Source organism: Rhagoletis zephyria, unplaced genomic scaffold (assembly GCF_001687245.7).
Source record: "Rhagoletis zephyria isolate East Lansing unplaced genomic scaffold, Rhagoletis_zephyria_1.1 Rzeph_scaffold_01061, whole genome shotgun sequence".
Taxonomy (NCBI): domain Eukaryota; kingdom Metazoa; phylum Arthropoda; class Insecta; order Diptera; family Tephritidae; genus Rhagoletis; species Rhagoletis zephyria.
Genome location: NW_016158145.1, coordinates 94,502 through 116,621, shown reverse-complemented (window position 1 = coordinate 116,621; position 22,120 = coordinate 94,502). Strand labels below are relative to the sequence as shown.

The 22,120-nt window shown below is 35.9% G+C and overlaps 1 protein-coding gene and 1 long non-coding RNA gene across 2 annotated transcripts in view; one reads left to right on the top strand and one right to left on the bottom strand.

Moving 5' to 3' along the window:
• Positions 1 to 22,120, top strand: part of hh (hedgehog signaling protein) — a 54,067-nt gene extending 31,947 nt beyond the window's left edge. Inside the window, exons 2-3 of the mRNA XM_017615731.1 lie at positions 6,398 to 6,659; positions 21,267 to 22,120. Coding sequence (XP_017471220.1) covers positions 6,398 to 6,659; positions 21,267 to 21,964 — 960 coding nt within the window. The 3' untranslated portion in view covers positions 21,965 to 22,120. The remainder of the gene's footprint in view (positions 1 to 6,397; positions 6,660 to 21,266) is intronic.
• LOC108362655 (uncharacterized) lies at positions 1,131 to 10,752 on the bottom strand. Its single transcript, XR_001847501.1, has 3 exons — positions 10,740 to 10,752; positions 1,341 to 1,344; positions 1,131 to 1,224 (listed from the first exon to the last, which is right to left on the bottom strand). It is a non-coding gene; the product is annotated as an uncharacterized LOC108362655 (long non-coding RNA).

Genomic DNA, 22,120 nt, shown 5'->3' with positions numbered 1-22,120 from the left:
TTTTCTCTTAACTGACAATGCGACCATGCGTTTGGACACTTAGATGGTTAAGCCTTTTAATAATGTACATAAGTGATGTCTCAAGCGACTTGACAACTGTTTAGGTGATTTAAGAAAAAACAAGTGCCACTCTAAAGTATGCATAATGTGAGCATGTATGACACGGAGTTACAAATATTGATATCCTATATTAAAACATGTGTATGTGTGTATCTAAATAGGATGGAATTTAGAATTAAATATGAGCACACAGAGCTGGGTAAATGCAATTACATTACAATTATAATTACATTCCTCAGTAATTGTAATTAGGTTCAATTCCTTTAGTTCCCTGCAAAGGAATCGATTACTTTTTCAATTCCTTGAAGTAATTTCAAATGGAATTGTTTTTTTCTTTAATTCCATTACAAGGAATTTCATATTGTAATTGGAATAAATTACGTGCTAGTAATGTAATTTCTTTTATTTCAATTCCTTTGAAAGGAATTGAAAATGTAATTTTTTTTCCCAATTCCTTTGAAAGGAATTGAAAATGTAATTGATTTTTTTTCCAATTCCATTCCTCAAAGTAATTTAAAAAGTAATCGAAAAATTCATAAAAAAAAATTTTTTACCGTTGAATTGCAATAGCTTTGTTAAATTTCCTGCTAGTATTTCATACAAAAAATTATTGCACTTTCACTTAACCCTTGCAAACTTGTTTATTTATCCATCGATTTTCATCGGTAGTAGTGTTTTAACCCGCAAAACAAGCAGAGTTTGGCTAGTCTATACTAATATATATTTTGAAAGGCGTTTTTTTCTGTTCGCAAAGCTCGAGAAAGGCCGTACCGATTTTTTTGAAATTTCGGAATCTACTGCAGACTTTCCAAGGATGGTTATAGCTAAAAAAAGTTTCGATATAGAAAGGGGGCGTGGCACCTCCCATACAAACCGAATTTTTCAAACTGCATATATTTGTGGTAGAGGACTAGAACTGGGTATGGTGATATCTATATACATATATAAGACCAATTCCATACTCATGGAGAAAAATTTGCATGGTTGGAGAATGGCGTGTGGCACCTCCCATATAAACCGAACTTTTCATATTGCATATTTCTGGAAGTGTTCATGGTAGACTGTAAGCCTTTTTAAAACTCTTTAGTTAGACACCCACATGCCAACATTGCATTTACTTTATCAATTTAACTGAGTTACAATTTCCAAATAGGTGGCAGCCCCCTTGCAGCCCCCTCCAACAGTTATCTTTCTCAAACCTTTTTAATTTGATACCCATATTGTAATATTTTATTTATTTTATCAATGTAATTTAGTTAAATTTTCAAACAGATGGCAACCCTCCTCAAACATATTTTCGGCAGTAAGCCTTCTTAAAACTCTTTAGTTTGACACCCACATGGCAATATTTCATTTTTTTTAACAATTTGACTGAGTTTAAATTTTCAAATAGGAGGCCACCCTCGTCAAAAATACTTCCAGCAGTTATCTTTCTTAAACCTCTTTAACTTAATACCCATATTGTAATAATTCATTGATTTTAAATTAATTAAATTTTAAAATAGGTGGCAACCCACCAAATTTTTGCGATATCATTGGTTCTGGTATTATACCGAATAATAAAAAAAATATTATTCAAATCGGTTCAGCCGTTCTCGGGTTTTGATGACCGTGACATACGAACACAACATTTATATATATATATAGATATACATAGAAGATGTCCAATGTGTGCTTTCGATTTTAATCTTTGACCACAACAAAAATTCCACATTGTATATTCGTGAATGAACTTTCAGTTTCTCGATTACTTTTACAATTCCTTTGAGTAATTGGAAAAACTAAAGTACCATTGCAATTCCAGGTAATGGAATTGAAAAAAAATCAATTACATTTTCAATTCCTTTCAAAGGAATTGGAAAAAAAAAATTACATTACTAGCACGTAATTTATTCCAATTACAATATGAAATTCCTTGTAATGGAATTAAAGAAAAACCCAATTACATTTGAAATTACTTCAAGGAATTGAAAAAGTAATCGATTCCTTTGCTGTGGACTGAAGGAATTGATTCCTAATTACAATTCCTTGTAATCTGTAATTGGGAGTAATTTAATTCCTAAAGGAATCGTTACGACCCAGCTCTGTGAGCACATATGATCTGGATAAACTTGGGAATGCAAATGACTTAAAAGTTTTCTTAACTGGCATTGGGTACATTCAATCTACTTATTCGGCAAGTAAGAATTGCTAGTTATTGATTTTAATTGAACTGAAATTTTTTTACAAACTCCGCATTTTGGTATGAAATAAAATACATATATAAATAAATATTTTTTTCCTATGCGTGTAAAGAATAATAACGTGTAATTCTTAGCGAAATCGCCGCAGAAATCATGGTTCTATAATTAATTTATAGTTTGCCTAATAGCGAAAACAAAATTTCGAAGAAAATGTTAAAATTGCCCTGTTGCGCTCCCAGGTGGAAGTTTTAGCAAAAAGACGAGTGCAGAATTGGATTCCTCGTACCGAAAAACCCCTTAAGAAATTCTTTACGACACTACCGAAAACCTATTTTCGCAGTTTGGCAAACTCCTAATGGATTTTAGACCCATGGTTTCTTCAGTAAATTAGGTTAGAATTACGTGTAGAATTCTTCAGTGCTATACGCTTATATTTAGTCCAAAAAATTTCCCATACAAATTGGTGCGCCTTAATCTGTAACCATTAGGCCAGTGCCGGCCACACGAATACTAAAACAACTGCGTGAAAGTGTGTGGCAACTAACTTCGTGCATATACATCGTTAGCGCCGATGTGAAAGCACGAAAACGAAACTGTATAATGTGCACGTTTTAGCCGGCACTGCATTAGTCTGTCCCAAAAAAAAATCAAAGTTGTCCTTTTCTAATGCATATCCCCTCATTTTATTGGTTTTGTCTTAAAAACTATCCGAATAAAATTGTATGCAATCTTAATACTTTTCCGAAATATAATAAATTATATAATCCCGGTAAAAACCAGAAGCAAATTTTTTGTATGGCGAATGATGCATCCTAATATGCATACATACATATGTTTATACACATACAAGTTATTAAACATCCTTATTTCTACACATAACGCAAAAATCCAAAAAGTCGAAACTAATTCAAAAATCCATTGCACAGTCAATTTCCTCTACAGTCGCATGTTGATATTTCCTTTGCAAAACAATAGACTTAAGTCACGAACCTGCAATGGGGTTCGGCTTCTATTCTCTTTAAAAACCAACACAAACTCATGCAAATAGCTGAGCGAGACAATATTAATTTTCTACACTTTGCATGCCGCATTAAAACCGCATAAATAACGGCAATTTGCTACACCTACTATAAACAGTTTGGTTTCTACATACATTGAATTTTCAAAAACTGCACAAGCGACGCAATCAATGCTTACAATACATTTTGATGTGCATGTATGTATGTATGCAGCAAAAATTTCAAACAGTTTTATCATACATACACTACAAACAAATAAACAAAAATGGCATATATGACAGAATTTTCGAACTGTGAAATCCTTTAGAATGTCATTGCAATAAGGTGCACAAAATCGATTTTACGCACTCTCCGCTCCACTGCGTGCCAATAACACCGCAACTGTTGATGGTGAACTATATTTGCAAACGCGCACTGCACCAAAGAATAGCACAAACCAAACGCCTACCAAATGCTGACGCACAGTGTGTCATCGCATAGCCATTGATAATTGATTTTGTGGTCGAATGCCGATGGGCAATTGTACTGACACAAAGTATATGCGACAGCAGATTTTACAATTTTTTAGCAGAAATAAGAGATACATAAACAGCTGTTTTCAACCACTCTTGCCATGCTATTCATTTTTTTTTTGTTCAAAATTTTCTTAGTTCATATTCAGTTGTCGACGACGTTCCTGAAAACTCTCTATGGCTGCAAGATATTTCACTCATTGCTGCAATTTAAATGCAAATATAAAATTTCAAACTCCTCATATAAGAAAATATTGACTAAATGCGCGGCAAAGCCTTTGAATCCTTTTTCCAACCCCACCCTCGTAGAGAACAAATGCCAGTTCACAGGTAAATACAAGCCTATTTACTTAATCATTCGTGCCATAAGTGCTGTTTTATATGTATGTACGTCATATATGAATGGTAGTTTGTCTGCGCCGATATTAATGCACAAATTCACCTACCACAATCATAGAAGATTCTTTTTATACACCCCGGCAAAAATCAATATTTGCATTTCGACCTTTCGCAATCGAGCAGAACGAGGCATTTGCTCGATGTTGATGGCTTTGAACGTTCGATAGAGGTTGTGCGTTTAAATAAACACCTTCGTATTTGCTTCGTAACTGACAGCACAAAAAAAAATGGGAAAATTGATTTTTAATACAACTTCTTATATTTTCTTTTATTTATTTTGGTCCATTGTTGAAATAACGAGAGGCAACAACGGCTTATGCATATATGTATGCGTACGATACCTATGTAAATGTTGAAATGTTTGCATAGCGCAACAGGTTCAAAATAAGTTTTCTAAATTCCATAACATCTAATGGAATGTGTACATAAGCCGGTAAATAGTACTGAATTTATATATTGTATATGTATACAAAGCACAGTAATGAAGACAACTGCAACATTGATGGAAATAAATATATGTATACATAAGAGAGAAGGGCTGTTGCTTAAGATCAAGCCGATATTTATTTAAATACCTTTTTGAAAAAGTATTCACTTATTAGTTTTTTCTAAATAGAAGGCTAGAAGATTTGCGTGTTTAAGAGCAATGCAAAAAATTCGAGGCTCATATTAGGTGTAGCGTCCAATAGAGTTAAATGTATGCAATCGCTAGCTTAGAGTAAAAAGTTGCTAAATGTATGCAATATATGGCACGTGAATACATACATACATACATATCGAGGGTTTATAGTTATTCAATATCCTCTATCTGCAATTTTAACAAAAACTTCTTTGTGATGTTAGAACCCATCTGTCCACACTGATTTTAATTCTGACCTTGCAATTTAATAGTAAATTCTTTTGTCAAGCGTTATACAAGGTCAGCATTAATGTCACCGATGACAGTCAAGTCTGAGGTGTATTTTTGTATGAGAAACTCATTTTTGTGAAAAAAGCAGATAGAGGGTGGGTGTACCACAATGTGCCCAAAATCAAAATGCTCAAACTCAAAATCCCCCAAATCAAAATCCACATTTTCGGTGTGAAATACATTCAAATTAGATTTAAAATCGCGTGAATTTCTTTCACACAGAAAATGATGATTCTATAATCGCGTTATTTCTCAAATTGAAAATGAAATGAAAATTATAGAAAATGTAATGCATCCCAATAACTTGGGAATATATTTTGCATGCGAATCGTGTAAATCGGGTGTATGTATGTAACTACGAATCAGAACAGAGGTAAGAGTCGGCTTGCGCTATTGTTTATATGATCGGTAATATCATTTATTCAAAAGTTTGGGGATATCGTGTTTGGGGATTTTATTTTTGGGGATAATGTATTTGGGGATCTTTTTGAAACCTGGGATTTTTTGTTTGTGGATTTTGTTTTCGGCATGCATAGTTGATTAGTTTTCGCATACCTGGTATGTCATACTACGGGCTTAATGAGCATAGTAACATTTTCTGAATTGTTCTATCGAAGACTCAGATTTCCATCGAAGCTTTAAAAGCTCATAACCATTGAAAAGGGCCACGATTCGAAAATTTGCAGTTTTTTGTTTTAATAAAAATGATCTCTGTAAAATGCTTACATTTTTTATTATGATAAGTTCCATAAACGTCTCGCTGTCAGTAATGTCCGAAGTCAAAAGCCCAGACGAAATCTAGCGCCAAAATGAATAAATGAAATATTAGCAATGAACAGCTATAGCTGTCAAATCGAAACAAAACGTCGGATTGTTCGAATTGAAAACTTCAAGAAAGGACTGACTCCATTTCCTTTTAACTTTATAAATACAAAATATTTATTTTATTTAATCCTGCCGTCGGAGTACCGTCGTATTTCTGGCTTCTTCCGTTCTCTTGCGGAATATGCTCAAATATTCAGTGTTCTTTAGTAGTAGCAGTGATGGCCAACCAGTGACTAGTGACCTAAAATCCTTTTATTCACAATGGGAAAAGTATTTATATGTATGTATATCATTTTAGGGGGATTGCTTGCAAAAAATATATGTCTATATAAGTAAATTGGGCATATATATGTATGTATATATGACTTTGTTTCTAAAATTAAATATACCTATGAGGACAGGATGAGGAATGATGAAAAAACCATTTTATTATTATTACCAACATTTCTTGAAAGCAGTCGCCAATAATGATTTTCTATTTGATTTCAGCGATGTAAAGAGAAACTCAACATTCTCGCGGTTTCTGTGATGAATCAATGGCCCGGTGTACGGTTACGTGTCACCGAAAGTTGGGACGAGGACAATGCTCATCATACCGACTCGTTGCATTATGAGGGTCGTGCTGTCGATATAACAACTTCCGATCGTGATCGCACCAAATATGGTATGCTGGCGCGTCTCGCTGTAGAAGCAGGTTTCGATTGGGTCTACTATGAGAGTCGAGCGCATATACACTGTTCGGTGAAATCAGGTGAGCATCAAATTTGTGTTACAGAAAAAATGTATTATGTATATACATTAGGGTGCATCACTCTCTCTAAGCAAAATAAAATCGGTACTGTTTTTTCATCGGAATTAGAAAATTCATTATATTCTAACACCCAAATTCACAAAAAATAAAGATGACTTTAAATCAGATGTGGCCAGCGAAAGCTTTTATTTTGTGTCTGCCCTATTTATAAAAATTTTACAGAGAGCTTTTGAAGGTTGTGGCACGCGTGCCTATGAAGTGGACAACTGTGCTTTAAATGTTTTTTAAATCGAAAATTTTAATAAAAATGTCAGTTTATAACGCTTTAACCTAAGACACCCGACAAAATATTTCACAAAGATTTACTTGAGCTGAATCAATTTGAATATACATAGTTCCAAAAATTGAGCTTTTTATAAATAGAAAACTTTAAGCTTAGAAGTCCGCATTTATGTATTTGTCATTGTACCAAAAAATTGTTTACGATATAAACACGCATAACAAATTTCTGAAGTAGTTTCTTATGGCGTTTTCGTTTCTACCAAAAAATGTCGCATTTTAAATGCCCCTTCCTCTTTCGTGTTCGATTCTCAAATCAGGGAAAAGTTTAGAAGATTTCGTGTTTGTTTCTTAAAATGTCACACTCTTGTAAGGCGAAAAATGTATATTCACTGCTCTTTGAAGCTTTGTCAGGGGAGATGGTTGCCCTGAAAATCAGATGGTTGCGCAAAACGACAAAATTATGAAATGCTAGACAAGGATAAGAAGGCAAAAACATGCCTTTTTACAGAGTTGGGTGTAACATCAAACACAGTTTACACCATGGAAGAGCAACATTTTTCGGGAGAAACGTAATCACCATTAAACATGAAAACACAAAATTTCGCAAATGAAAAATTATTTTCGTTAAGAAAAAATTATAATACACTGGGTTTTCTTTTAAAAATCACGTCATTTTTGGTATATAGGTTGTTCACCATTTTTACTTAGGATCGAACATAGAATTCGAGTATGCCATATACTTTTTTCGAAATTAAATTACTCCGCCCTAATGCCTAATGATGAGATAAAAGCACTAGTAGGCTGAAAGGTAGAGATCTGAAAAGTTTGGAGTGCAAGTTGTAATGTACAAAATCTGCGTTTTTTTTGTGTGTTTTTAAAAAGTGAATCAAATAAGTATGGGGCATTAGGTTTCTGATGTTTTTACAATTTCTCTTCTATCTAAACTCACTCACGCCCTAGCACTCCGCGTTCGACATAAATTCCTTCCCATAATTGCATTTAGAAACGTACATATATATGTATGTATGTATGTATGTATGTATATCCAAAACTCTAGTGGCCCACAAAAAAAAAACTATACGAACACTAACAAAAAGCAGGACAACAGAGAATAAATAATTTACCTTTAAATGGCTAAAATGTATACAAAAGCGAAAAGCTGAAAATCGGAACGAGATGTGGTAAGTACTACCATGTAGTAGGTGCGTATGCATCCTACTGCTTTGACATGTTTAGGGTTGCGCCTGTCAAATTAAACGAATTGATGATGCGACCTCCGCTGAGTTTCACATGAACGTGTAACGTAACAGCGACGACAATAAGAGCGCGGCTAAGAAGGAGCAAGAAGCCAAAAAGTACGAGTATAAGATAACATGCATAGGTATACGTATGTATGTATGTATGTATGTGCATACAAAAGAGTAGCAGCAGTAATGAGAAATTCGACTGTGGCGGAAGCTGTGCGACATCAGCAGCCACACCATCAACAGGCGAAACAACAGAAATAAAACAACGGCAATAAGCGCAACCACAATAACAATGCTAGGTTGCGGTGGCTATAATACTTATTTAAGCCAAAACAAAGGCGATGCGCACACACACAATTGTACATTCGAATGTCGGCTGCGAACAAAAATACTTTTATATAAAATCAAATGGACTGCTTCAAAATGGAATAAATGCGGTTAGCGCTATAGACGAGAGAGGGCAACTAAAAGGTGCAGTAATAAAAGCAATGTGACAACAAAAGCAAGTTAGCATACGTTTTTTTTTTCTTACTAAATATTTGGTTGCTATTTATTTTTTTGATTTATGTTGGCCTAATATTATGCACAATTTCGGCGTGTGATTTTACAAGCAAATTAACCATAGATAGTGTCAACGGTTACAAAAATTAAAATAATGTCTTAAAAATATCCAAATGGCATGCCGTAAATTTATGTGTGTATGTTAAAATATAAAATCTTTATGAGTACGAAATCGAGATTTTTTCTTTGAAAAAAAATTAAATCAAATACATTTTTAATGCCGCATGTATTGTCGTAGTGCTGGGGCGCCTGTTTATTGTTAAAGCGTCTGTAGGTTGACCCGGAAAAGGTGCCCAATCGCATCTGTTCGCAGTTGAAAAGACGGGCTTCACTTTAACTACTTAAACGAAACTCGAATTGGAAAACTCCAAATGACAGTTCGGCCAACGCAACAGCAGCAGCGGCAGGGCTCATGGTAAAAGATAATTACATATGTATATGTATTCGTATATATAAATATGTATTGCATATACATACTATGTATGTACTACACAGACATGTATGTATATATGTGAGTATATTTTACAACATGTCTGCAAAGCAGGAAGGCTGCGCTCTTATCCGATGGCTCGTACATGTGGGCTAACATATACATATACATACATAACATATACATATATATGAATACGCACTTACACACACGCATCAAACGACGCACTCTAACCAACCAAATCACGTTAACAATTAATTTTCCAAAAGTGCTTAAACTGCCAGAATATGGCCAACAATAGCAATAAAAGCAACACAAAAAAATGAATGCGTAGAAAACAATCAAAAACCGCGCCTGTTTTAATATCAACGAGTGTGAAGAGCCAAACAAAGCCAACGCCAATGGCTAGCACGGAACCGGACCGACCAAGACGGACCAGGTTGGACCGGACTAGTACAAACATATATACATACGAGTATTGGAAAAAAGAGAAAAGTGAATGCTATAACTAAGAAAAAAACGTAAAAGCATCCAGACATGGATTCGTAAAAGACATGCATATGTATGTGTGTATGTGTGAAATGTGTGTGATTGAATTTACCCTGTAGTGAAAAGTCAGACTAGTCGTTAAATAACCGGTATAAGTTGATATAGAAGTCTAGTACAATTCGACGTTTTCCTATCTCCTTCCCGATCTTAAGCCAAGTTGTTTCGCCTTTCGATCGACTGTTCTCCAAGTTTCGCGCGTTAAGCCAGGAGGCCCACTTTCTGCCTATTAAGGGCTTCCATTCCAAGGTCATCTTTACGCAAAGTGTGGCCTAACCACTTCCATTTCTGTCTTCGAATCCATATGCCAAGGAGTTCCATGTTAGCCTTCCTCATTTGAGATTATTTGAAGCCAAAATAATTCGCAGTATCATTCTATGACTAGCAGCGCTTGGTTTTGACTCTCCGGGTATAACTGCCTTATAGCAACGTTGAGAGCACATTGGAATTGAAAAGCCTTTAAGCTGGCACTCAAAATCATTTGAGTTGCCACGCCGCAACGTGTGCATCATTCCAAAGGCCGCTCTGACTTTACTTATTCGCCGGTCAACCGGGAGTAACTTGGCTGCCAATGAAGGTGAAATTCCTCACAGTCTAATGTGAGTTGTGGTAGTTAGCACAAGACATCACTGGCAGTCCTACAACCTTGGTCTTATTAAAGCTGTTTCTCAGGCCGGCCGCTGACCTTCTTTGTATAGCGCGTTGCCCATTTTAGACAGATCAAAAAGATGATGCAACATCCAACTCATTCACAATCATCAAAAGAAATAGAAGAAGTAAAACTCAAATAATGGATCTTTCCGCCTATATCAGTTTCGAGTACGCGTGAAAGTTTAATAGCAGTAATGTATGGAACTGAAATATTTCACTTGAAACATATAATAATAAATTTAAATTCATTTAAAAAAATGTAATTTATGAAAAAAAAAATTTCTCGACCAAAAATTTTTTTAAAATAATTGCAATATAAAAATTAAGTTAATAATTTAAAATATTAAATTTAAATGAAATTACAAAAAAAATTTTCTTATGTCCAAGGACTCGGATTTAAACCAAATTGGTATGGAATCACCTTGGAGATACTACCTTTGCGACAGAAAAAGAATTATCGAAATCGGTTGACGTGGTCCAAAGTTATGCGGTAACATACATACATAAAAAAACACCTTTCTGATGAATTGATAACGTTCTCCTTTGTTTGTAGTCGACTAAAAAAAAAAGAATATCAATACAAGTTGTATTATTCAACTTATTATAAAGTTATTATTAAGTTGTATTATACAACATAAATGAAAGTTTTATCCTTATCACGCCACCCGTATATTACATTGGATTAGTTTAAATCTGATTCGAAGAGACTGCTGCAGGCACCAAAACCACTTAATTCTTGCAGGGTTACGTTCGTAGTGGGCTTGTTTATTTCTACACGGATACTATGTACATACATGTGTAATGTAGTTAATGGTTGAACTTACTGCCAATGCGGATGTGCAACGATCTTTAATGCTGGCGACTTGTATGTTATCGATGTAATCGATCGTGCGGGCTTGTTTTGAAGAAGCTCAATTACTCTTTGCAACGCCTGCTTTACAGATAACAAAAATAATATACTTAATATACATATTTTTATATATGTATGTAGATATACTTATGCAATTTTAGTGCCAAAAACGAATTTCTAGTTGTATACACTTAGAAAAAAATAAAATTAAAATTGTATGCTTAGATCAATGATAAATCAATAATTTGGGTCACAAAAGTATACGTAGTTTTCTCTATTTATAACCGATTAATTCTGAAAATTTTATAATTATAAAAGTAAAATTCAACCCTTGTCGGGCTGTTTTTTAGAACGTCATCTTTTTTTTTCTGAGTGTATTCTATGAACGTTAATGGGCTTCATTTATGGCGTAAATATTTTATTTATTTAGAGGGAATCAGTAAATTATTTAGCTTAAAAAATCAGGCAAACATACTTTTAATAAACCCTCATTAAATTCTAAGGCCTGATAAAGACGAAATTGATGCGGAGCTAATGGTTTTCAAAGTGTTTTACAAAATAATATTAATTTTTTCTTTAATTAGAAAGTTAACATTTTATTTCTATGAAAAACAGAACGGATGAGTTTGACTAAAATCCCAACGTATGAACTAGTTAGAAATTTTGTTCCCGGCGATTTCATATACGTACACGTACATTAGGGTGCATCACTCTCTATAAAAAAAATCTATGCTATTTTCCATCAAAAACATATAATATTAAGAGTTACGTGAGTTCGACTTATTTGAAAATACCGCCAAATTTAATTTTTTTTTTTGTAAATAAAGCTAGTTTTCATACAATTTTTTCCAAAAAATTACCTCAGATCTTAATAGACTTGCCTAAAAATTTTTAGTAGTTGTATCAGCTGAATGAAAATAATGAAATATTTTTCCGAAATATTTTGGCGGAAGTCTTAAAATAGAATACATTTTATAATATCAATGGAAAACCCCAACATTTTTTGGTTAGGCACCTTCATGTTCATATGTATACCATTTCCTCTTGAATTGCATGCTTACATATGTACATACACACATACAAACGCAATCTTTGCCGTTGTACTTCAAAGTGCACATCGGTCAACCACAAAAGGACTAAATATTTTGACTTTAAATGTCATTGCGCGCAACTGTCGCAATCACATTTCAATAGACTTTAACAGGATCAAAGTCTTGCCGCAGTGGCCCCTCCTGCTGATCTCTAACAGTACCGCCACCAAGTGGCCAAAATGGCTATGCTATGCACGCATGGCGCAGAGTCCTTGTAGCCAACTGTCAAAGAAATTTGTAAGTTATTGCACACACGGACACACACACACACACACACACACGCGCGTGCGGACGTAGCCACACAGTCGATCCGTTTTTCTTTGGTGTCCTTTTTTTAGTTTCTATTGTTATGGTTTATTAATCTAATTGCGTGAGACTAGCAAAGAACAACCAATACAAAAAAGGGCCGACAATCACAGTCAACATTGAAAAAAAAAATAAAATAAAAAAAATAACATTAAATAAAATACAAATTACAAATGGCCTAACAAGGCTAAAGGAAGCGGATGAAAGACGAAAATGAGGAGAAAAGGATCATCCCTATCAGCATTCTTCGACATAAATAGTTTTCACAGCACACTCTCACTCCCGCGGCTATGCCCTTCAAGGAGAAACACCGCCGACAAAAGAAACTCTTACATGCATACTTACATACATAGTATGCATGGTACATAGGCATCACTCACTGCATGTGCCGTCAGCCGGCGGTAAGCATGTTCAATGTGTGGTCTTCTAAGCGCTGGCCGTACAGCCGCCCATTCAGCACTCTTTATAAGTGTGAGCGCTCATGTATTATCCTTTTTGTTGTAAAATATTTCGACTTTGCTGCTCGTTTGGGTAACCAAATACACCGATTTGTATCGACCATTTACAACACAAAAGGACATGCAATGAACACGCAATATCCCATGCAACATGAGCCACATGCAATTATAATCGAAAAAAAATAAAAAAATAAAATAAAACAGAGCAGTGCAGAACAGAACAGCAGTGAGATAAGGAGCAGTAGAGAGCACTTGCGGTGAAATAATATGCCACACTAAGCATATTACCGAGATTGATGGTACTGATATGTAATGAAACTGAGAATCAGTAAAACGATGATGTATGTATGTATGTAGGTTTGTATATTTGGTTGAGCATTATTCTTTGAGTTCTCTTTTTTTTGTTGTTTTTTTTTTGCCTACCTCTTTGCCTTTTTACCTTTTCGCTGCTTAAGCTTAAATAGTTTATTTTGAAGGCGTGCCGCAAGGAGGTTTGCTTATATACTACCTTTCGAAATAAATAGGTACATACATAGGACATACATAGAACATCTTAAGTTAATTGGATAACGATCTGTTGGATTCGAATTAGGTAGAATCAATTACCATCTTAATGGTGGTAAAATTAAAGAAACAAAAACATGCATACAAATACATGCAAAAAAAAAAACAACTATTAGACGATAAAAGGGGAAGACGTTGCCACCGCTAGTTTTTGGTGCGTATTTAATGCAAAAATATGTAGCTAAATATGAAAAGATTTTGAGTCAGAGCTTTCGTAATTTGAAACAATTTTTTGCTTGCGATGCTATAAAATCTGGCTGAATATTTTCATCGAGTGATTCTAAGCGGCGTTTTCACCATCTCTGGTTAACACTATATGCACGCATCAGATCTGTTCTGCACTTTATCGGTGATTTTGTTACCGGCACTAATTTTTTTTTTGGCAAAATACTTTATCACTTCTAATATCTGCGATTCTGGGTATCCTAGTAGAACTATATATGTACATCAGAGCTTGTGGACGATTGCAAAAACTCTATTGAACCAATTAAGCACGTACAACGGGGTCCAGATGAGGGTTTTGATGACAACGAAAAGTCTGACGCTCTCACAAAGTCCAGTCAAAAGTATACACAGCAGAACTCTTAAATAGGAAGAAGGAGGATTCTAAAGTTGCTGCCCAATGTCTAACTTCCTCTAGAGAAGTCTCGAAACGTCCAATGAATCTTCAACAAGGGAACCTGAGGACTAACACAGACTATCTGACAGAACCCTGCAAGTTAAGGTACCATCTTAGCAAGAAGGGTCTCTCTGCATATACGATGTGTAGGTTCTGACGGGCTAATGGAGGACACCCCGCATACATACATACATAGTATGCGATGGCAATCGTCATAAGTCAAAGGTTCTTACACTTCGGGGAGCTGTTATCACCTTCGTCCAGAATTTGGAATGGACTTTTGCAGCGTACGCACAATAGACCTACACGAAAAAAAAATTAAATTAAATTAAATAAGTATATTTTCAAGCAAATACCACTTTCAATGCTTTGACCAAGAAGAGTTTGAAATCAGTTCCATAATAGATTTTATCAGAAGAAAGTTTTACGTAGACTTCGAAGTTCGAACTATAGGTTCGCTCTGACAGCCTCACCACTCAAATGCGACCTATGTATGGCTACAAATTAGGAAAATGTTGTGATATTTGATTTTTTGGTGTACATGTATGTATGTACATTAGTGGGAGCCTTATTTGTATGGAATTTTTTTTTTTACTAAAAACCAAGATTCTCCCTAAGTTCGTTTGGTCACGTGGCCTGAGAAAAATTTTCAAAACTACATACGCTAATTCATTAAATTTTATCTAATATAGGAAAAAACGCATAATTTAGTAAAAAACAACGGGGTAAAAGTGAAACCTTCGTTAAACTATATAGCTAGGAATGAGGCGAGTGCAGTGACAGAAGTGTAATGGGATATTTTTTATTTTTATTTTTTTTTTTTTCTACAAAGGGCACTTAGGTCACTCACGTAAACTGTAGTACGTTCCTACAAGGTGGTTTTTGTAGTATTTGCTTTTGGGTTTAAGGCTGTCAAAGCCAAAAGCATAAACAACCTTTTATGAAATCGCCATGAATTCACTCATTTTAGTTATCGGTTGGTTGGGAGAAATGTAAATTTCCACAATTATAACTGTCTTCTCATGGTCAAATCAGCTTTCTCAAGCTTATGATTCTACTGTGTACTTATTTAAGTCCGGACATTCAGAACGAAAACCTTCATTGCTAAAAAAAAATTATTAGATATTTTTTGAGATGAAATAATGGTTGTTTCAGGCACTGCACACCTTTCACTATGTGTACGATACGTCGCAGTCTTACATGATTCACAAACTCAAGTACTACGCGAAGATTTCATGGGCTTTCTTTCAAGCCATAATCTCGTCTTCTTCTTGTTAAGCGCAGTAACCGCCTACACGATTTTGGCCGACTCCAACATAGCACGCCAGCCGTTTCTCTTTTCTGCCAACTGGCGCCAATTGCAAATGTCAAGTGAGGGCAAGTCCTTCTCCACCTGGACTTTCCATCGCAGAGTAGGCCTTCCTCTATTACCAGAAATCTGGCATATGTCATATTACAGCAATGTGTAGAGCTTTATTTTCATATTACCAAGCTTATATTGTACATAGCTTATCATTTGAACCTTGCATCAACTACGAGAAACCGCAGATAATTTTTTCATGGGAATTTTTCGATCTGTATCCCAGTGATTTTGCTGCTATGCTGCCCCCAAAAAAAAATTCCTGACTACGGGCCTGACCTAAGCATGCCGCATGCCATCAAATGTCACCATCCAGCGGGTGTCCATGTTATTACACTAGCAACAACCGCTAGGCGAGCGGTCAAAACAACAGTGGCTTTGATGTTGTGATCACCAATAACTAAAATATTAACTACATACAGCATCAACAAAACCACTACCATTAATACTAACACCAACTCAGCTTGCATACATACCTACATACATATGTACATACATACATACATACTAGCCCAACGCCAGCAGCTGCCGCTTGTACCTAAGTTATAAAGGTGTTTATATATAAATATGCGCCTACAAGCATATAATATACACATGTACTTATGTATGTGTGTATATAAGTAAGCACATACATACGAGTATACAAACACAAACCTCTTTTGGTCGCTGTATCTGTTTCTTGTTATGACTGTGTTCTTGAATGCAGCATCTTTACATGTAAATACGTTTTTCTTCTTTGTTATGCAGCTGAAATTGTTGTCTTCTGTTTTGTAATAATTTATCAGTTTAGTCTTACCAGCAGTAAAGATAAAATACCAGAGCCAGAGTCCAGTATGTTGCAACAAAACATAGCGCGCGCAAAGATAATTTAAGGCATTTTAATGGCTTATTAATTTATGACCTTTCAAGACGCTATGCGATTCATTCTCAGCTGCAATCACATAGTATACGCGCACATAGTCAAAATACATACCTGCATACAGGCAGGCATCAATGTGAGTGCGCCTCTGGCTGACCATTCCCAATTTGCCACAGAGCGAGGACGAGTTCGAATCGTCGACTGGCGAAGTCGTTTGGGTGAACTCGAAACGTGGTCGAAATGAAGTCTTTTTTAACCGACAAAGGAGGAAGTTATCAGTTCATCGGAATATTTTTTTTTATGTTACCGCATAACTTTGGACCACGTCAATCGAGTTCGATAATTCTTCTTGCATCGGAAAGGTAGTGTGTCAGAGGGGGTCATGATATATATATCAAGAGGTTGCGAGAAAACTGGTTTCTGAGCAAACCTTTTATTATTGAACAATGGTTCCGACTTCGTTTTTTCTCATCGAATCGAAGTCGTTACGACGTCGGTTTGGTGAAGTCGCTTGGGTGAACTCGAAACGACGTCAAATCGAACTCATTTTTTCCAAAGCGAATTAATTAAGGTGATAGCAGGAGTACAAAAACAAAAGTTTACATGTATTTTGTTTTTGCTTTGGCGGCATAAACTGTCAAAATCTGTAAGAGTGTATGTAGAAATTCAAACAAAATTTTTCAATTTGATATCAGAAGCCGTGCGGCGAAACACATACACAAAATCCGCTGAGCTAGTAAAACCACCTTATATAAATTCGCCTTGATTTTTTCCATACAAAATTTGTAAGCTTCTTTATATTTTTTCTTTTTATTCAGATTGAAATGTTTGAACTTTTTAGAAATGTTTGCTGGTTTTTTAAATTGGATTTAAAGTCTGTATGTATGTATATGGTTTTTGTTAAATCTTTTGAGCATCGTTTTTACGGAGCGCCGGCGAACTGTGCTTTTCATCCGACGGCGAGACGTGCGCGAATGCCGCCGGTGAACAAGTTGTTCACCGCGCGTCGTTACGAAGTCGTTTGGCAAATTGGGTTGTGTTGTATAGATCGAAATGTAATGCCCGCATTACATCGCTTTGAATCGGTCTACCATTTTAAATTGCTTCTCACGGCTGGATGTAGTGGTGTTACAGGACTAATTGTAAACAGACTATTTATAACGACGCGGTATTCTATACCCATTTTGCCATTACTTCTTCTCAGTTGATTGCACTGTAGAAAAGCCTCAACCAAACTACAGTGACTCAAACAAGTGACCACGTGTTGTTATTTTTTTGTTTTAGTATTCGCAATATTATTATCCAAGCCTTAACCAAAATCATACACTGAGCAAAAAAATACAATGGCTTTTTCAACCAAGTTATTGTTTGATTTTTTCATGGTCAATACACCGGTTGTATGAAATGTGATTGAAGTTTAACATTTGTATATCTGGCTGTAGCTAAACGTGCAGAGATGCTTGCTGTTGTTTGTTGGCTTCCAGCATTTTAGGGTTCGAATTCGGTCAGAGACGATACGTAATTTCTTGCTTTTTTATTTTCTGCTTTTTATAATTACGAAAAAGCAGCTGTTAAGCGGAGAACACGACGAAGAAGATTTTTTCAAGTTCAAAATTTGAGGGCGAGTTTACAGAACGGCTATAGCTGAGTATGCAGAGATGCTTTCTGTTATTTTATAACTTTCAGTAGGTCCGGGTTCAGATCCCCTCAGAGGCAACGTGTTAAAGGATACAAAAAATTTGGTTTTATATCTCCAAATTATAGAAAAAAACATCCGTGAATTGCAGAACATAAGCGTATTCAAACGAAAAAATTGACAACAAGAAATTTGTTTAATATAAACAAAAGAGTGGTAAATTACCAAATAAATAGTTTTTGGAAGCATCAACCATGACATTGTTAATGTTAAACAAAAATCACTTTAATTCACCTTCAAGTTTGAATTTGGTAATATTAACTAATTTTTGGGTGATTTTTTTCTCTGTGTATAAATCAAAGTTTCAAACTATCTACAAACTTAAGGAAAATTCAACAAATTTTCATCAAAATAATATTTTTTTTTAATATAAACCTTTAGAACATTTTTTCGACTTAAAAATCGCGTTGATTTCTAATCACTTTTTATATTAATTCAGATTCAGACTAAAAGTTTGAAAGTTTTATGAAAAATTTGCGGAATTTTTCCAAATTTTATATAAAATTTTAAACTTTGATTCACATATATGGGAAATATAACAAAAAAAAATGTACGTGAAAAACATTGTAAATATTAAAAAAAAACACGGCGTCACTTGTTTGAGACACTGTACGTCCAAAAGAAAGGATACACACATACATACTATGTGGTTGTCGAACTCCAATAGGATTTCAGTTCACATCATACACATTTCGAAACAATTTGTCGTGTATTATTTACATGGCAGTTAACGGGTTAAAATATTCTACATGCAAAAATTTCAAACAGAAAATTCAACTGGAAGTTATGCGATCATTTGTGAGTGTGTTATGTCAAAAATCCTGGCTCCTCCCACCCACTCCCGAACGCCCCCTTCTTGACAGGCCTGCATAAGTGGATGTAAAGTAAGAAATAAATAATGTAAATATAAGTTGTCTTAAATATCATTTTTGTGTTCAGAGACCTACATATAGCGAAATTGAGACATTGAGCTCTAAAGAGGCCTTTTGGATTTCTAAAGAGAGTTCTAAACCCACTATGCCAAAATACTCGTACTTTCGTCTTCCTGAATAAATCTAAAAGGGCCTGACCTACTACCGCTCCACAGTTATTACTGCGGCTCTCAATATTGCTCTCGAAGAAGACAAACTGTGACCACAAAATGATTCCGGTCCTAAACCGACAGCATCCCCATTATATTCGAACCCACAGTGGCCTGTTACTCAGCACAATCTCCGCCTTATTGTTTGCTTTGAAAATTAGAAATTTGTTAAAGTAGACTTCAACAATTTTGATTTCTAAATATCATCCTGTTAGACAGACTATCTGAAAACATAACATGGAAATTTAGCGAGGGTTAAGATAGCTAATACTTCAGTCTGGAAAACCGTGGGTCATCTACTCATGGGAATTCGTAACAGGTCCATTTCCAAACCTGGTAACTTCACATGAATACCTGCATGAAGCTTAGTTGTATAGAAGCAGTCATTAAGAGTCGAATCTGCAGTACCTTATAGATTAGGTAAGTTTAGGTTAGAGCGGCTGCCACCGCGCAGAGCACGAAGCCTTAGTAGCTGAACAACCAACTGCGTTTTATAATGCATAAAAAGTCAAGAACTTTCGCCGAGCTCAGGTCGACTAAACGATCAGAAACGTGCTTGTTGAAGAATTGGTTGCGCGTGTTGACCAGGGCGGGACAATGGCAGAGATAATGTTCGATGCTCTCTACCTCCTCCTCGTCTCCGCAGCTGCGGCAAATTCGTGCCCATTAAACAGTGTTCGTTGATCACACCGACTATTAATCTGCGAGAAAACCGGACCAGTACAGTGAGAACAATGGATCACTTTACACCAATCCTTGGCCAAAATTATCTGGTAGTATGGCAGGTGGTTTCCACAGACCTCCTTGATTAGTTCGGCCTTAAGTCAGTGTTTGCAGGACGTTAGAGGTATGCCCGCATTTTGAACAGAATTGCCTTCAGATATTTCCGTCCCCCCTCCTTGTCAGCTCGTCGGCTAAGCAGTTGCCAGAAATGACCCTGTGCATTCTATGGCTACTTTGGACGTTGTTCCGTTAGATTTAAGAGATTTGATAGCAGTCTGGCTGTCATAACGACTGCATAAGACACAACCGGATGGCCGATTGTGCAGTAAGGCCACTCTATCAGAAACCTTTCATTATGAGTATTTTTGATCTTGAAGAATAGTTGTTTAAAGGCTTAAGTTATTCTTCAAAAGTTTTGAATTTTACCATGCGAGTATCCTAAAGGATACCTATGTTTCAAAACGTAATCACTATTTTGCCCATTTAACGCTTGGGTGGGACGTTTCACTTACTACATACTTTTTTTTTTTTGCTTTCCATATTCAAAAAATAAAGATTACTTTCGTAACACCAATTAAAAAAACAACGTTTCTCTGCATAACTTACGAGTATTGTACAGAATTCTGAGTAAAAAAAAAATATGCTGGCAGTATTTACTATATACTTAATCCCTGTTGAGAATTTAAACATAACATCTAAATTTAAGAAGCAAATCGAGGAACAAAACATTTCAAAATAAATGGCGTTAAAACGTTGCGGCTCAAAATGTCGACTTTAGCCAGCAAAGACTAAAGCCAATATTCCAATCGCATTTATTCTCCTACACTGAATAGATGCGATAATTTCGGCATAGAAATTACTTTTCTCAAACTCACACATACATACATACATACATAGAGACGTAGTGAATAGGGGCACATACCCATGTAGGCAAATTCGAAAAAAAATAATAATCTCAGATCCTTTTTGCATCCTGCTGTACTCCTATTGCTTGAAATTGGATTAGATTCTTGTTGCGTGCTTAGTCAAAACTGTTATTTCTACCCAGCTTGACCTAACCACCACAACAGGATTAACTTATACGAGAACACACACAAAGAGAACGAGAGCTTAGCCGAGATTAGAAAACATGAACTGACTCGTGGCTACTCGTTTATGCATAGAAATTTTAATATTCACGCAGCGTTAAATAATAAGAATTTTTTTGGCCAACAGTAAACAATTACCCCACATTTTTCCTCAACTAATTTATTTTCTTCTATTTTTTCCTCCTTCTCTTCCAGATTCTCAACACATTCCACATGTTAGCGGTTGTTTTGCTGCCGACAGCAGCGTGCTCCTTGCCAACGGTCAACGGAAAATGTTGCGTGACTTACGTATCGGCGATCGGGTACTCGCCATGAGCGCTACGGGTCAGCCCGTTTACAGTGAAGTTATACTCTTTATGGATCGAAATCTGGAGCAAATGGAGAATTTTGTACAAATTCACACAGATGGCGGAGCGGCGCTAACTGTGACACCAGCGCACTTGGTATTAGTTTGGCATCCAAATGAACAACGTCTGGAGTATATGTTCGCCGATCGGGTGGAAGAAGACGATTATGTGCTGGTGCATGATCATTATGGCCGCTTGAGTCCGCGACGCGTGCTACGATTGAAGGTAGTGCGCAAGCCGGGTGTAGTGGCGCCTTTGACGCGTGAGGGTACAATTGTCGTAGATTCGGTGACGGCTTCCTGTTATGCAGTGGTGAATAGTCAAAAGTTGGCGCATTGGGGTTTGGCGCCGATGCGTCTAATGGCAGCAGTTAGATCGTGGTTACCTGGATCTAACAGCAGCGACGCTAATGCGACGGCACAAGCAAAGAGTGCGTCCAATTCGACGACGCCAACAACGACGCTGACGAAGGGTATTCATTGGTATGCGCAATTTTTGTATTCAATCAAGGATATTGTGTTGCCGCAGGAGTGGGCATATCAATGACCTGTCCGGTGATTATCTTAAATGAAAGACATATGCCTAGCGTCTACTTCGTCCTGGGTGCGAAGTTTTACGCTAGGTGCAACGTGACACACCCATTCGCTTGATATACATACATATATGTATGTATGTAGTATGTAAAGTGAAATAGCTAGACGA